Source organism: Artibeus jamaicensis, unplaced genomic scaffold, assembly GCF_021234435.1.
Source record: "Artibeus jamaicensis isolate MK-2021 breed Jamaican fruit bat unplaced genomic scaffold, CSHL_Jam_final contig_1998, whole genome shotgun sequence".
In the NCBI taxonomy this organism is placed as follows: Eukaryota; Metazoa; Chordata; class Mammalia; order Chiroptera; family Phyllostomidae; genus Artibeus; species Artibeus jamaicensis.
Window position 1 is genome coordinate 16,797,016 of NW_026521407.1, and position 17,641 is coordinate 16,814,656.

Sequence of the window (17,641 nt, forward strand, 5' to 3'; positions counted from 1 at the left end):
GTCTGCTGTATTTCATAAAGTGTAACCCAAGCGACTCTAGAAAAATGTTTTTTAAAATACTTCCCCACACTCCTTGTCAAACTAGCGTGGTGCAGTCACTAATAACCAGAGAGTCCCTTGCCTTCCCCAGACCCGCTGTGCCTTCGCTGTTCCTATAGCCCCGTGGGTCCCTGGCTCAGTGTCCAGTTCATGGTCATGATTATTCCGGTGAGCTCGGTGGGGGGTACCCTGCCCTGGGTGGGTTTAAAGAAATAGGAAATGGTGTGAACTGCACACATAAGAACTAAGCGACTTCATAAGACCCAAGTGAGAAAATGCCTGTCAGATGGTGTCGCCTTCCTGAGGCTTTTAAAAACCCGAGACTCTCACTTTCCTTCCTCTTCACTGCAGAGAAAATAAATCCCGGCAAAACACCTCTCATTTCTCTTGCTAAGTGGACCCAGGTGAGAACGGCATTGTGAGCTGTTTCTGCGTCTTCCCCATCCATCCCCGGCTGCCACGGTGCTCGTGACGAGCCCCAGAGGGGCAGCTGGGTGGTTCGGCTCGGCCTCTCCGGTGGAGACAGGGGAAGAGGCTTCCAGCAGCTGGTGAGGATGCTGCTGGCATTTGGGAGATGTTTTCTGAGGAGGACTAGACCGTGTCCCTGGCAACAAACTCATTCTCGAGAGCCAGCAGGCGGTGACTTTCTTCTGCACCAATGACCTCCAATGGAAAGCCCTGGAAATAGCAACAGCGTCCTTCCCAGGATGCCCCCTCCTTCCCCTCCATCCTGCTTTCCTCCTGCCACAAGCTTCCTCCTGGACGCATGCAAACCCCGCTCCTCTCTCAGCTCCGTACCCACCTCGGCCTCTGCAGACCTCTTGCTTCTCGGCACATGGACAGGAGGGGTCTGCACCTGCATTCACCGGAAGTTAGCACACTCCTCTGAGAGCCGTAGCTCAGGGAGGTGCTCAGCAGTCATTTGTCGGCTTGCATTCATCTTGGTCTTTCATAGTCTTTCAACCAACCATCTCAAGTCATTTCCAGGGAGCTCTGAACCCTCTGATCTTCTACGAAAGTTCCCAATAAGAAAGCCTCATGAGAAAAGACAGACAGTGGCTCTGCATTGACTTGTGCCAGGCCGTGGGGATGAAAGGGGATGAGATGTGTTGACAAGCAATCATTCCAGTGCCTAGGGGGTCGTATCCATCTTCTCAGTCCGTTCTCGCCGTGAGTGAATGTGCCGCCAACCTGTGAGGGAGGCGGCCCAGACCCTTCTGTTCAAACCAACACCCAGTGGCGCTAGAGGAGATGCCCGCCGGCCTGCAGCTCACAGGGAAGCTCCAACGCTGGGCAGCGGCCGCATTCCGAGGGGAAAGGACGCAGGGAAGTTGGGTGGCCTTTTGGAGTCACAGAGCCACAAGTCCGGCGGAGATGGAGATTGTGCGAGACCCTGCTGGGGGCCCGGATGGCCACAGGCCCTGGTGGCAGGGGCACTGCCCGGGGGCCGGAACCGCCTGCAGTCCCCCAGCCACCTGGCCCTGCGAGGCATCCTCCTCACTCCAGCCTCCACCAGGGCCCTTCCCTGTGCTTTTATTCCCACGATGCCTGCACAGGGGCCAACACCACAGAATTCCACACGTGCTCTGGCAGATGGGTGTGTGAACGGTCACCACAGGACTTACTCTTTCAGCAATAAGCCCAGGACACAGCCTGGAACCAAACCGGCTATGTCGTGGGGACATGTCACCAGGCCCCTGTGTTTACTGTTTGTCCAAGAGCCTGCTGTCCCTGGGGCAGAGTTCTGGGCCCACCGATGGGGAATTTTCTTCAAACACTATGCCACACATTTGGAAAGAACACCAGGCAGCCGAGATGCTGGGCATGTTTCCTAGGGAGATATGAACGCTCTGGAGATGTGCTGGCTTTTTCCTGGGAAGCCGGAGCTGCTGCGGCTTAAACAGGTGGGCAGCGTGGGGCCCGGGACAAACGGTCCTCAACTATGTGCTTTGCTGGGGGACTAGGGACCCATCCTGCTGTGGCCCTGTTCTGGGGCATGGTGACTGGCTCTTTTGTTTCTCAGGCTCTTTCTGTAAGCTGGTCCCTTTTCTGTCAGATCCAATTGAGGTGCGCCTGGTGAGGACCTGTCCCCAAAGTGTGCACTGACCAGGGCGGGGGCTGCAGCTCTGAATGTGCGGGAGCTCCTCGGGGGTCCTGGAGCCCACAGCCCATCAGGGACGGCAGAGAAGGCGCTCTCCCCGGGTCTGACTTACTCCTTACCCATCTCTTCCTCCCCTCAGGGGTTCCCAGGACAGATAAGCCTCTCGTGTCACAGCTTCCTCAGTGGCAGGGTGTGCCATGAATTTCAGGCAAACAGGCAGGAGTCAATCCTGGAGCACTTAGCTGGGAGATGCTTCTGGGGAACGGAGAGAAACAGAGCAGGCCTCTGGGAGGAGTGGACGCAGCTTCCGTCTGGAATGTTCTTTCTGTTGTGGAAGACTGGCTTCTCCGAGCGCCTGGCGCAGGTGGTGTCTGACATAGAAGGCTCCCCGGGCTGGTTCCAACGGCAGGTGGGAGAAGCTCGGTCACCTCTGCAAAGAGTCTGCCGAGAGCCCCAGGGGATGGCTGTGCCCAGGGGCTGCCAATGGTCTGTCTCACGACGTCTGCACTCGGGGAACAGACATGCGGGCCTCCCAGGGGACACTGTGTGCTATCTGCCAGGGCACCTCGCCCCGATCACTCACAGTAACGAGGCTGAAAGGGAGAGAACCGCTGTGTCCTGCCAGAGGCTGGGCTCACACCACGTCTGCCTGGTCTAGTCACACTGGAGTCAAACCTGCCGTCCCCAAGGGGAAGAATGGAGTAGAAGCCAGAACAGAAGACGGCATTAAGAGGCTAAGAGAGTCTCATCTGAAAGACAATCCCCTAAAATTTTTGTTTGCAGGTAGAACCAAACATTTATATATATATGTGTGTATATATATATAAAGCCTAACTAATCAAGTAAAGTAGCCATTCATTTCTGAGATTAGATCTATGTTAGAAAATTAATATGTCCAATGCGATGCCAATGCACAGGGGACACACGGGGTGGGGGCGGGGGGGCAGCAAAGGGCTCAACCAAGACGTAACCATAGAAGCAGATTAGAAACAAGAGCCTCCACAAATATAGCACAATTGTGTCTTATAAAATTATTATAACACTTTCTTTATGCTTGATACGATTATATCAATAATATAGATTCGCTTGTTATTAAGGTTTATTATAAACATGCAAAATTCATTGCATGATGCATTTGCAAAACATATTAAAATTCTTCTTGCAATAAAACCTCTTTGAGCTGATATGTCTCCAAGTTTCCTGATTCTACAGTTCCAGGTGTGTCACTCGACACAGACTGGAAACAGGGACCAAAACTGCATTGATTTTCATCCCTATGGGGAGGGACGTGGAGGGCCAGAGAATGGAGGAGAATCCGTGGGTAGGGACCGGTCCTAGAGTCAACGCCTGAGGTGACTGTACATCGTACCCTCACAAACGACACTGCAGCCGGTTAAATAAATACGTACAAAAGGGGCCGGGCGCTCGCTTCGGCTTCTCAGGAAGTAGGAAGCAAAATGCTGGGGGCTGGGGGGTTGGCTAACAACACTGTGAGCACTGGCATTGCCGATGGCACCCTGGATCGCAGGATAATCTCCCAGAGATTAAAACGGACGCACGCGCGCGCACACACACTGCTGTATCCTTGATCTGAAATGACTTTGCACGCTCAGGTAGCAAAGTCCTTGGAAGATTTGGCCTCTTACAAAGAAATGCAAGTATCAAGACAGGCTTCAGCCGAGCAGGACACGAGGACAGACTCACTGAACGCCCAACTGAGGTTTTCTTCTTCTTCTTTCTTAAAACCGGTGACCACCGGGCCGTGATCGGGCTATGACGGGCAATGTCTGGGGACAGTGAGCTTGGAAATGACATCCTGGCCTCTCGATGCTAGGGACGGTTTCCGTGGAGGCAGAGACAGAAGTGGCAGGGGTGCAGAAGCCTCCCACCCCCGGCCCTGCCTTGCTCCCTCTCTGCCCTCGGGGCTCCCTGTTCTTTCATTCCCAAGGTGCCGGGGTGGGGATGTGTCCAGCCCACATCTTTGGTGGGGTGGGGGCAGGGGGAAGGGTATCCTGGTGGTGAAAGCCGACAGACAGAGGATTTGGGGAATATATCAAATCGTACCAAAAAAGGGGCAAGAGCCTGTTTGCTGCCTAGGCAGAGTTAACCTACAGCCAGAGTGACTTCTACGTAATGGAACCGGACACTGTACATTGTATAGTCTTCCACTCAGAGAACACTCTTGGTTGGGGGAGAGAGACCCTGAACAGCTGGTCACATTGGGACTAACAACCCTACGATTTGCAGGCCTCCGTCTGGGACAAGAAAATAAGGCCGTGGCCCTAAAATTTGAGGGTGAAGGATCATTTCCCGCTGCTGGGGGGACGGGCAGGGGCGGGGAGGCCTTTGCTTTCGGTGGCGAGTTTCATACTGCGCTCTGTAAGATGGGGTGCACGAACTGGGGGTTGACGTACGAGAACCCCTCAAAATCAGACTGGTCTATGTTAGCGATGACCAGCTGATCTGGAGGCGTTAAGACTGGTTGCCCTCGCGTGAAGAACTTGTCAAAGTTTTCCGCCCCTTTGCCGCACTGCGGAGAAAACAGAGAGAGGAGAGGTCAGTGAAGTGTCGGGAAACACCAGGCAGCCGCTCTCAGGCGCGCCCTGCGGGGCGGAGCGCGGCCGGGGTGGTTAGACAGGAGGAAATCTGGGAGGCGTGCGGCCGACTGGATGGAAGCCAGGCACAGCCAGCGACGGCAGAGGCCCACGCGGTTACTGACCTCCACATACCCGCCCACCACGAAGTGGCCGCTCAGGGGGAAATGCACTGTCAACAGTAAGGTGACAAAGGAACAACTTCTTGTGTTTCCGCCCCAGAGCAAGCAAGGCCTGAGCACAGATGCTACACACGCGGCCGGCAGTCGCGGTCCCTGTTGAAAGGCTGGGATGCTGAGTGGGGATACAGGCAGCACGACCCCTCCCGCCCTGAACTGAAAGGTCAAGCTCACTCTCCCACATCCGTTTTTCTGCACCGTATTCCAAACGAAGCAAAAACTGTGCTATTCATGTCGTCCAGCTGGGATGTTCTAAAAGCCTCAACGCCTAAGTCCCCCTGTGACCCACCCTAGGTATACGGGATGGGCCCTCGGGAATGCGCCCTGGGGCCTGGCTGGATGTCAGCTTATCTGGATGGATCTGGGTGACCAGTATGTGGTCACCAAGGAGTTCAGTTGCAGGTTGGTCTCTGGCTGGAGGTTTGCCCCGGGGCCAGAGCGGGGTGGAGCAAGGCCTGCTGTCCGTCTCAGGTGCAACTTTCCTCCCAGTCCCCAGGGCACTCAGTGCAGACGGAGCTGCGGGCAGAGCTGCTCTGGGAGAGGCTCTGAGCAGCACAGCGGCTGGAGGACCACGGCCGGCAGCCTGACCCCCAGTGGAGCAAAGGGCTGTCCTCGCTTCCCCAGCCACCCAGAAGGGTGGGGCATGCTGATGTGCCCGGGATCCCAGGGCGACTCCGAGACCAGGAGTGCCGGGAGGTGCGTGGGCAACAGGAATCCCGTCCTCCGCACTCTGCGAAGGCTCGTCCTCTCCCTGGCTGACGCCCAGGGCAGCATGCGTTCACTCCTGTCAGCAGCAGTTCCTCACGGACCGGGCATTCCTGGGTCTTTGACAGAGGACCGCTCTAGGTAACAGCAGTGGCCTCATTGGTACAATGGGAGGACAGTCGAACCACCTCCTGGACAGCTACGAAGGTTGAACGCACGGCGTTCCACACACAACCCAGCTCATGGCGACAGCAAGGCCTTCGGGCTGTTACCTTTGTGAGGCCCGTGTGGTCTCCTGGGCCACTTTTCCACACCTCTTCCCCATCTCCCAGAAGGTTTCCTTGAGAATCTAGTTTCATTCTGCTTTCCCCACCCGTTTTCATCAACAATACCTGCTCCTAGGTACCTATCGCGGTGGAAGGCATGTCATAAGTTCAAAGTCGGGCCTTCCTAACAGGGGGCTTTCCTTTCTGGGGTTGTTTTCATCTTCGGAAGTGACCACACGCTCGCAACTGGAGGAGGGTGCGGACCAGTGACTGGTGGGTGGAAATGAGCGGTGTGTGTTGCTGGGGAGGAAGGGAGGTGAGTGGGAGACATGGGGTGGGGGTGGAGTTGTTTGAGCCCCTTTGGGCCCCTTTATGGCGGCCACGCCGACGGTAAGTCCCGCTCACCACGAGGGTCCTGCCTCCCGCACATGCGCCCTGTTTCCACGGTGCGGTTCCTCGGGAGGGCACACAGCGCCATGGAGACTAAGGTCGGGAGCGGGAGCACAGCTATTTTCATCCGAGGTTCAGGACTAGGAGACGCAGTGCTAATTTTTCCCCCATGGAGGGTCTCAGTGCCTGAAAGATGAGCCCTCCACAGCTCTTAGTGCGATTAGGCTTAGAGACAGACGGTCTCCTTTAAGTCACATTGGAGAAGACCTTGAACTGCTTATTTTCCTAGACGTGGGGAACCCAAACTCCTCTTGTACCCTCCACTACCTACTGAACAGTGTCATGGAAGTCAGAGCTCTTTGGTCCCCAGGCAGACGCCAAACGATGGCTTCACCCAAGCTACTGTTTGGTGAAGGTAGAAAGGATCCTGCCCACCGCCTGCGAGCCAACCGCGCTCACAACCGTCAGCCTGTGGGCGAAGGGCCCGGGCGCCATCTGGGTCCGAGAGGGAGGAGGAGGAGGCGGCACAGAGACCGAAGGGCCCGGGGGCCCTGGCTGTGCCTGGGAATGCACAGACGACAGCGTCAGCGAGTGACAGGGTGACAGGAAAGTACAGCCCGCCAGACTGCAGACATCCTCGCAGCAGTCCTCAGGGATGAGGGGGGAGGTGGCTGCCATGGCCACCGGCAGGGCAGCCTCTGCCACTGTCCACAACGGCAACAGGCAGGTGTGGGCTGCCCTTGGCCTCAGAGTGCTAGGCCACTTGACAACCCACAGAAGCTAAAGGCAGCGGGTGCTACTTGTGAGCAAAACTCCTTGGCTGGTGCGTGGTCTTCAGCAGTAAGGGCCTCCTATACCTTCCACCAGCTGAGGCTCCTGGCACCTGGGATGTGGGACAAAGATGGGGGTGGGGAGGGCAGCAGCAAGTGGCCCAAACCTGACCGTCCACTGGCACTCCGAGACCAGACCACGTCTGCGTTCACGGGGCCACGTTCGACTCCCGAAGGAAAATGGGAGGTGCGATGGGGTGAAGGACCCAGCCAGAGTTCCAAAGGCCAGGGTCCAGCTCTGGGCAACTCACTCACTGTAAAGGGAAGACAAGGATGGGAATGTCCGCCTGCCACGCCTGCTGTGAGGACTGGAGGGACCACCGTGTGTGCCGTCCTCTCTAAATGACCAGGTGCGGCACCAACCTGCAGCAGGTGCCCGGCAGGGAGAAGGTCCGTGATCGCCACGTGCGGCGTGAGTGAACACCACGATCCTCTACCTCCCTCCCTCGGCTCTGCAGGCAGGACTGAACTCCTTTTTAGCCACCTGGTAAAGAGCATTGCTCAGACGAACCCAGGAGTAGCTGGCATGGGAAAGACATGACGAAGCACCGGGCGATGCCGACTCCGGGTGGCACGTGAGACTGCAGTGCTTCCCCCGCCGGGTGGCACGTGGCCCACCCACAACGCTCCGCATCCTGCCTCCTGGGCAACGGACACGGGGAGGAGGCTGAGCCTGCGCCGTGGAGGTCGGCTTCCCGGCTCTGATTCTTACCTGGGGGCCACCGAGAGTGAAGCGCATGGGTTAGGTCTCAGTCCTGACCTTTACCTTGGTGTCCCAGTCGTGTGGAATCCAACCCCACAGTCACTGGCATGGGAATTAGGGGGCGTGTGAGTAGCACGGAGAACACGGCCATCACAAAGCAAACCCGCACAAACCCAGGAGAGCAGGAAGAGCGCGCAACAAACCGGGAGAACAGGCGTGGAGCGACAGGAAGGAGAAAGGAGACTCGTTGGGGTGCGCACGTCTCTGACGGCCCCAAAGCACGGCCCCTGAGGGTGTGCTTTGTCTCAGGGTCGTGTTAGCCATGTTCCAAGTCCTGGTTCTGGGGGCTGACCGCAGCCCTGTGCCGTGGTCCTACCGCAGCGTGTTAGTGAGAACACTGCCGACACCTGTACACTGTGCCCAGACCCACGGTCGTATGCTGTCTTCATTTAATCAAACAACCAGGGGCAGAGGGAGCGGGCACATGCTGCCCTGGGCCCCCTGGGAGGTCATTTCCACACTACGGGACCATCTGGGGAGGGCGCGGGGCCGCCGGGCAGCAGCCCTGGGCCTGTCCTTTCTAAGAAGGCCAGCATGCTCAGGAAACGGTCTTCCGTGCATGGCCAGTGCAAGCAGGCACACACGCTGAGGGTTAAGAAGTGAGGCTAGCTTGCTCATGTAGTCAGTCACCCAAGGCTCTGCAAACGTGCTCACCGAAGGCCTGGATGCCCACTCAAGCCAGTGTGCTTTGGTACAGAAAGTCTGGAGGACAAGAACGGACAGGGGAGAGTATTTGGAAAACAGTCAGTGCTCGGCTTAGGAACTGGAGAATCGGAATGGCCCGTGTAAAGGATGCCACAAACCCACAGGAGCTGACGCGGACGCACCTCTGAGATACACTGTTGTTTGGAAGACGCAAGATGAGAAATGGGGTGCGTGGCGCCACCTCGCTTGTATGTACGTTCACGCGCATGTACAACTTTCCAGAAGGTTCCAGACAAGACAGTGAACAATGACAGTAGTTATGGGGGGGGGGGTCTTTCTTCTCCTTTTATGTCCATCTCTATTGCTTGACTGTTTTCCTATGCAGATCCAGTGTTTAACAGTAACTGGTGAGACATGAACCAGGCTGTGGTTCCCGACAGTACAAAGTTAAACAGTTTTCTTCTCGCCCGTGGCCTTAGAACCTGCCTCAGAAAGGGCCAGTTCTGGCCGGAGGAGCAGCTCTGCTGACGGGTTTGTGGACAGGCACAGGCTGTGAGCCACTTGTGAAATGAGTGGTTGCTCGTGGGCACAAGAGCCATGTGGGCACGAAGGCAGAGACTGTGGCTCAGCCTGGGCTGCATTCTGTGGGGCCACATGGTGTCCTCTGCTTGTCTGTCTTTATATAAATGGCCAGCTTAGAGGACTCAGTGACCGTTGTGATCGGAACCGCTGTTTCGGACGAGAGCTCGTCAGCTCCTGCGACTCGGGGTGCACAGGGTTCGCATTTATCCCGCCCTCCACCTCAGAAGCTCCTTGAGCCTTGCCCAGAGCTGCTGATTTATTTAGATTGATTATTATTTTACATGTCTCCTTTCTTCCCAGTTCTCTTTCAAGCGGAAACACATTTGGGAGAGTAATTGTCAATGAAAAGGAAGACTTCTTGACTCTAATTAACCAAGCAGAAGATGCTGTCTCGGGCTGGTTTCGAGGCTTGAATCTACTCCAAGTCCATCAGGATGTGGCGGAGGCTCTCGTCTCCCCCGGGGGGTCAGTGTTCCCACGCTGCCGGTGAGGCTCCGAGTCTGGTGAGTCTCACTGTTAATTGGCATCCCTGCGTCTGGTTCCCTGGGAAGGCGGTGAGTGAACCTGCCTGCTGCCCGAGAGGCCTGATTAGATGCAGCCGGTGGCGTGATCGTCCGGCAGCCCCTCGTCTGGACGGCTGTGGCTCTGCACAATAACTTCAGAGCGATGACGAGAAGCACAGCGCCACGGAGCGCAGGAATTATTTAGATGGAAAGAGATATTAGGCCTGCCACGTACCCTCAGAGGATGCAGGAAAAGAATGTGTGTGTGTGTGTGACATAAAGAAAGAACTGACACGGCCGATGCGGGAACGTGGTACGTTCAGGGTCTCTGGGCATGGGGTCCACAGCAACTCTTCAAACGATCCCTGCAACTCTTCTGCAAGCCAGAAATTAGAAATCATTATAATAAATAAAATGAGTAAAATGAATTAAACTGTCATCCAACTCCCCGAACAAGCCGAAGAAGACACGATGGAACGAGGGACTCCAGGGCCACAGCGGAACCCCCTTGGGCTCTCGCTGCAAGACTGACAACGTCCTGATGAAAGTTGTTACTGTCTTACTGTCTCTTTCTGATTCCACGACAGTAATTTCCCCAGAAAGGCTACCCGTGAGCGACAGGCCTATTTCCAAAGTGCTGGGATCATCTATCAATGCCGGGATCTACTTCTCGGTGTTAACTTTATAGATTAATTTCTCTCTCGCCCACAACCATTTAAGCACGGCGAACGCTTTGGTCTTGCCTGTGAACTAGATATTCTGCTCCTTGGTGCCAATGGATGGAATTCAAACATGAAAAATCAATTAACTTTCCACTTTCGATATTTGTATAAACTGTTCTGTATCACGGACAGGAAGAATGGGAATTTGCAGGACATTATTTTCCCATGAATAACAAATTGGGACAGAAGCCGACAAAATTCAAAGTGACACCGGGTGGCCCTCTGAGCACAGGGCCTCTTGCTCCCCAGGCTGAGCAGAAAGAGGGCGGTCCTCCCCCCCAGCGGCTGCTTGGGATGCTGGTGCGTCACCGGCTAGGTCACCTGGAGCCCGGCAGGCAGCCAGGACCCTCTCCATTCCCTTTCAGAAAGTACAGTCACCGCTTCACGGGGACCTCTTTTTTAAACTTAAAAAAAGGAAGCTTCTTCCATGGGATCTTCTGAACGGGCCTCGTTTTGCTGACTCCAGGTTTTGGCTCAGAGCACTAGCCACATGCTGAGCCCACGGCCCTGCTGGTGCGCGAGGCTGCCTTCCTTGCAGGCACACGGAAACCAGCTTGCCCTGTGCTTTTCTCCAGAAAGGAGAGAGAGTTCCCTGGCTGTCTCAGCTCCCAGAGAGCAGAACACAGATGATTTTGTTTTACAAAATAAACCAGCCCAGAGTGCTCTCCTTCATCTTCCAGAAAATCATCTTCATTTTCACAATTGCACTTGGTGGCCTTCTGGGGACACAGGGTCCTCCCTGACAGTGGGCCACCGCGTGCACTAATTCCTCCGGGCTGTGGGCGCTTCCCTCTCCACTTCCACTTCTGTGCCTGGGTGACGGTCGCCCTCCTCTCTCTGCTCTACTTGATGTGAGACCCGAAACGGAACCCAGGCCACAGAACATCCTGAAAGAGCCTCCCACAGACCCACCAGCGTTGTGAGCCAGCGTTGGAGGTGGAGTTCCATTTCCCTGGTGCTTGAGTCTAGTTTCCGTGATGTTGCCTTGATAGCAGGCAAAGAAAGAGGGTGGGACACCGTGGGAACCCGGATTGTCCAGAATACGCTCCGTGGTGGTCCGGCGACAGGATTCCTCTACTCTCCTAGGGAAGCCAGTCACTTTAAAATCATCTTTCACTGGAGATGTAAAAATTAAAAATAAAACACCAAAATGCTAAAAAACCAATGAAACGAGACTTCTGAGCTCATACACACAAAATGGGCCTCCGGAAGCCCCTGCAGATAACTGGGTACTCCACCGAGTCCTCCTGCTGGCATCACAAATAACCAAAGGCTCCGCATTTCAGGGGAAGTGCTTCACTGGCACTTGCTGGAAAAGCACTGAGCACGCTCCAAGACAGACGAGCTCTGCCCGCCAGGGCCGTCGGCCCCGCTCAGAGGAGAGATGCTCTCCGAAATGGGTCGCTGCACACGTTCGGCAGAATCTGGCAGCAACAGCTCTGCTGGTGCTGCTGCATCTTTGAAATAACAAAGCCGCCGGTCAGAGAAGACTCAGCTTTGTACTTTATCCATAAACTCTTTTGACTTAATGACAACACCGTGGAATCACTTTCTGCTCCCCTCGGCTGCAGCGCTGATCCAGTGGGTGCTGCCGCCTCCTGGACATGTGGACTTCACGGAGCGATGGCTTTCTTTTGCTGCTTACGTGTGGTCCTTCTGCTCCGGGCGGGCATCGTGAGGTCAGAGTGATGTCCTGGAAGCTGCCTAAGTGCTCCCTTCACCTGAGGTTCACAGCCAGCTCTGCTGCCTCGCGAGTAGCCTGGCACAGGGTGGGGGACACTGAGCCCTCCCGGGCCCCGGGCTGCCCTCACAATCTCTCTGCCCTCAGCCTTCTTCTGCGCTGGGAAAACACGTTTGCTGCTCAGTCCTGCAGCCACGGGCTTCCACCGCCACTCTTGTTTGCATCTCCCTTGCAGAACCACCTCCTGCCCTCTGCACTCTCCTAGCTGCTTCTTCCTTCTCTGTACCCAGATTCCCCGGCTTCTGCCTGGGAAACCTCTCAGTGGGCGGGTGAGGTCTCTCCCTCCAACCAGAGCTCTCGCCGCACAGGCCTTCCACACAAAACGGCCCTTCCAGCGATTCCCACGGCCCACGGGAAACCACGTATATTTGGGCCGCCCGAGCCAAGCCATGCTCTGGCTTCCCTGCATGTGAATTTAGGGCTGCAGTGTCCACAGAAAGTAGGCGACTATGCAGATGGACAGTGTCCTGCTGAAGGCCAGGCGGATACACAGAGGAAGGTGTATCTGAGGGCGACTTGGCCGCACCTTGTCTTTCTGGAAAGGGGATGTTGAGTACTTGGAGCAGGGTCTGCATGGGTCTCTACTGTCCCCATGAAGAACCAAGCTGTGAGTAAGCCCTGGCCATGGCGCGCCTGTCATAGTTCCAGAAGGCTGGCTAGCCGTGCAAGGGAAAGGAAAATCCCGAAAAGACTGTTCTGCGCAAATGGGCTGCAGGAGCATTTATCTCTGTCTTCAGCCCCACGCCCCTCCCTGGCCTTAAAACCAGGCTTTGTAAACTGGAGGGAAGGGTCCTTATGAGAGCCCTTGAACTCAGGGCCCAGGACTGGCTAAAACGAAGGTGGGGTGTCAGAGACATAACGTCTCTACTTGAAATGATGACTCAGGAGAAGGTCAGCCGACCTGATTAATTTTAGTTTTTCTTCAGTTTGTGCTAAAAATGCCTTGGAAAAATAAAATCAATGGACTGACCACTCGTGGTTTTATTCTTGGAGTAGAGGACACGTAAGCATATTTGATGAGGAAGTAGCTGCTCTAAGAATAAAGCTGTACTGCACCACCCTGCCCCCCTCCACAACCACCCCCTTCTGCCCAGTCAGTAACTCAGCCCCCCGGGAGGTCGCTTTGACTGCTCACAGGGCCACGTGAGGAGAGATTTGGGCTGAACCAACACAGCAAGTGCTTCTGAAACTGCGCAATAACGGCGCCCTGTTTGCAGTCTCAGGAGCAGAGGCCACAGGGTGATGACCCAACGCTGGCTGAGCTGGTGGCCGAGCTGGTGGCCGAGCTGCAGGGCCCAGACCCCTCTGCCTCCCAGATGTGGGATGCAGGGCAAAGCAGCCGCCCTGGAGACACTGCAAAGTGGCAGGTGGCATGAGTGAAGAGGCTGATGTCTTAAGACTCCCAGTTTCTCGCCAGAGATAGAAGCATTCAGAAAGGCAACAGGCTGCAGCTAGCAACTGGGGTCTGGTGTTGTGGCAATCACCGGGGGTGGGGTGGGGGGCAAAGGTGCGAGGGGAATCCAGGATGGTTGGAGATTCGGAGCAAGGAATTCAAGTCCATGAGATCCCAACCCACAGCAGACCTGCCCTGGCTAAGAGTTTTGGTGGGCGTTCGGCAGCTGTCCTGCTGCAGGGCATGGTGAGCACAGCCCCCCCACCTCCCGCTGCCTGGTCTGTCCTTATGCTCAGAGTCAGCAGGGATCCTGGTTTCTCAGATCTCAGAACGAGGGCAAGGCAGATACATGGCCATTTTTTCCCCTTGCAGAGGCTGGGGGTCATTGGCTGCATCCCTCTGGAAAAACGGTGGGTGGGACACCTTCAGGATTTGGGGAAGCACAGCTGGGAAACAGGCTTGCCCCTGACTCACCACTTTGGGCTTGAAGGGCGGCTGGATCTCCCTGTTCTCCAGTTTCTCCCAGTCGATCCTCCGGAAGAAGGCGTGTTCACGCACGTCCCGCTGTCCCTCGGGCCCGCAGCCCAGCCGCTTGCCTGGATGTTTGGTCATCAGCTAAGGCAGGAGAAAGAGGAAGGAGCTAATGTATATCAGGGTGCCCACAGCTGATGATAATGTATTGTATGACTGAAATCTGCCAAGAGGGTAGAACTTCAGGGAAAAAAGTAACTATGCCAGGTGATGAATGAGTCAGCCTGACTGTGGGACTTGTCCCTCAGTATTAGGAAGGGACTGGTTCCAGGACTCCCCCGTGGGCCCTGAAATCCCATCGCTCAAGTCCCTTATGTGTGTAAGGCACAGTGTCTGCACATCACCTGCATATCCTCCCGGATGCTTTAAATCACCTCTAGGTTACTTATGATTCCTAACACGATGTGAACTGTTGTGAACTGTTACACTGTGCTGTTTAGGAAGCAGGGATGAGAAAAACGTCTGCTCATGTTCAGTGCAGACACAGCCACCGTGGGCCTAACTCCCTAATGCATGTCAGCCAGCAACCATGTCACTTTTCTTTTGGAATCTTCTTGATCTGTGGCTGGTTTAACCTGCACAGCAGGAACACGTGGCTACAAAGGGCCAACTGTACACGCGTATCAGGTTATCACGCTGTATACTTTAAATATACTACAGTTTGGTTAATGATACCTTAATAAAGCAGAAAAAAATAAGCTGAAAATTTGTTCACGTGTTCCTCAAACACATAACCCACGAGCGTCAGGGCAGTGTACTCGGAACAGCCCGAGTCAAAAGGAGACGACCCAGGTGCCCAGCAGTGGCAGAACGGAGCACAGGCGGGGCTGCGTTCACACGAGGGAGTGTGCCCAGGGTTCGGAAGGCAGGCCACAGCCACGTGCAGGACGCGGGGATGGCTCACCAGTACCACCCGAGGGGCTAAGCCAGGCCCAGGGAGCAAGACCCCACATGTGCCAAGTTCAAACAGGCACAGCCAACCCCTGCAGGGACAGGCCGGGAGGGACGACAAGGCGGGAGAGGAGGGGGCTCCAGGGGTGCTGGGGACGAGCAGTTATGTGTGTTCCTTTGGGACAGTTCGCCGATCTGCACACTGATGACTCGTGCCCTTTTCTACACGTGTGTTGCCGACCGGCACATCTCAAAAACAGAGAGGCGAACACGGGACTAACCAAGGCCTTGCCAAGTGAGGCCACGAAGAGCGCGAACATTCTCTAACCATCAAGGTCATTTCCAGTAACCTGCACCACAATCTGTGGGGTGGACGGGGAACTGACGCTGACCGGGCCAGGGTCTCCAGAGGTTTTGGGGTGTCAACCTACTTTCCAGGCCTTCCTTTCCCCACCAGCCCCTGCACGTCACCCGGCTCTAGCTGTTAACGGCCAAAGGCAGTGGCGCGGGTTCGTGGTCTCCCCGCCCTCCTGCAGAGAAGCATGGGGAACCGGTGCCGTGCGCCCCTCCGGTCTGTGATCGCGACGGGAACCCAAACCCACTTACTCCTTTGCAGATGGAAACAGCCTCCTTGGACAGGGATTTTGGGTACGAGACGTTGTGCTCCATGATGGACTGGAAGAGCTCGTCTTCATCTTCACCATCAAACGGAGGCTGTTCCGGAAAAGAAAAGGACGGCAAAACATTGGGGCAGGGCCACTTATTAACACGGCGCCTGAAGCTCCGAGTCAACCCCGAGAAGCCCCACGGGCTGCAGGCGCAGCGCGGTCGGCCGGTGGGTTTATTCGATGATCTGTAATTAGGCTGCTGTGTGTGTGTGTCTGTTTTTCCTGTGCCTTTAATTATCTTACCCTGGGCAACTCGAAACGATCTTTAAGAAAAATGTTTTTTGGGTAATGCTTTGAATGTTTTGCAAATGAATTGTAATTCATCCATTCGTCTTGTAATTATGTGTTAAAAATCTAATTACCATCAAGCCAGCTTACAGGTGACTGTTCGGAAGGTGGGAGCTTGGCAAACGCCGATGTTTTTGGATCCTGAACACGGGGTTAAGTGGACACCAGCACGTGGGCGAACAGGACTTCCTCAGGGCCCCTCGGACCCAACACAGAGCCGCCCTGGACACCGCCCTGTCCTTTTCGGCCAGGTCTGCCTCCCCGAGTGGGGAGTGGGGGGCACAGAGGCACTGCAGGAGGTCCGGGCTTTGAAGTCAGGCCGGTCTAAACCGGAACTGCAGCCCCACCGCCCCCTGCTGGTTGTCCAGAGGCAAGCGGCTCACCTCTTTGTAAGACACAGTGTTCCCGTCTGTACAGTGGGGTTCCCCGGTGAGTCTGCAAAGCGCCTGATATTTGTCTTGTACCCAGTAAGGGACCAATGAAGGGTGCTTAGTGGTACTAGTATTGTTATTGAGGTGGATGGATTGTCTTTGTGGGGGCTGCTGGGAACCTCAGGAGGAACAGGTGCGCTCAACATGCCCTCAGTCCTGAGAACGGCAAATCACCTGTCACTCTGGACAACCCACAGCATCAATGGGCTTAGGAAAAATGGCTTAATGTTCTCCTTTAACTTAGCTAACCTTGACCTTAGAATGCAAAAGGCAGACCAGAGTCAGCCCGTGTTGAGAGAGTCCTATTTCACCTTGCATTTTCCTTCTCATTGTGAGGAGGGCTCATGGTCACCGTGGCTGATGAGGTCAGGGCTCACACAGCCGAGCCGGGCTTCGGGTTGAGCTACCTTGTGACCAAAGACAACTGTGCAATCGTCAGTGGAACGGCTGTCCCTTCTTGTCAAACAGCCCCCCTGAGTGGGAGAAGCCAACTAAAGTAAGCAGAGCGCTCCCCTACCCACCACTCACAACCACCCCGACCTGTTCTGGCCCCCAACCTTCCTCCTCCGCCCCAGCCACAGCCCTGAACAGGCGTGGGGAGTGGGGTCAGCACACGGGAGCCACACCCACTGATGGGAAAGATGCCGAGTCCATAAAGAACCCTGCCTTGGGGCCAGGTGTGGGGTGACTGATGCCACGTATGTCTTTTTCCTTTGTTCTAAAAATATAAATAGGCCTGTTTTCCAGCTGCGAGTGCCTAGCATTGAGAACGTCTAATTCGGTGGGAGCATGCAGGAGGGCGAGAGAATGAAAATTAGCCTGCCCGGGAGGGACGCAGAGCAGAGCAGGAACAGAGCCGCACGGGAAGAAGTGCCACAGCACCTGGGGCGCCCTCCAGGCAAGTCAGTTGGGGGCAGACACCCCAGCGGGGAGTGCAGGCTGTGGATGGTCTCCTGCGATGGCAGGGGCTGTGCAGCTTCTGCCTGCAGGGCAGGGCAGGGCAGGGGGGGAACAGGTGTGGCTACAGCCAGCAAGGGCTCCAGCAGAGGCCAGCCCTACGGTCCACCCCACAGAACCTTCTCCCCTGATGTCCTGCAGCCTCCTTCCTCTGACCACCCGCTGCATGCCAACCACGAGACACCTCGTTTTCCCTGAAGAGCGACCCATGTATGTGGCCGCGTTTTGGCCAATGAGATTTTCGTAACTAAAACAAACATGGTGTGGTTTCTGTTCAGGACTGCGAACTACATACTTCTAGGGGCCTCACTTGCTCTGAATTTGCTGTGTTTGTACTCTGCAAGGTCACAGTGCCCTAGAGGTGAGCAGGCCCTGCTTCTGGATAACCAATCGGTGCTCCAATGTGGCCCCTCAGGGTCACT

The 17,641-nt window shown here is 55.6% G+C and overlaps 1 protein-coding gene across 1 annotated transcript in view; it reads right to left on the reverse strand.

The window, feature by feature from the left end:
* Positions 1-528: 528 nt before the first annotated feature.
* Positions 529-17,641, reverse strand: part of PRKCA (protein kinase C alpha) — a 348,434-nt gene continuing 331,321 nt past the window's right edge. Inside the window, exons 15-17 of the mRNA XM_053655561.1 lie at positions 15,482-15,589; positions 13,928-14,068; positions 529-4,670 (exon numbers count right to left, since the gene is read on the reverse strand). Of these exons, the coding sequence (XP_053511536.1) occupies positions 4,506-4,670; positions 13,928-14,068; positions 15,482-15,589 (414 nt within the window). The 3' untranslated portion in view covers positions 529-4,505. The remainder of the gene's footprint in view (positions 4,671-13,927; positions 14,069-15,481; positions 15,590-17,641) is intronic.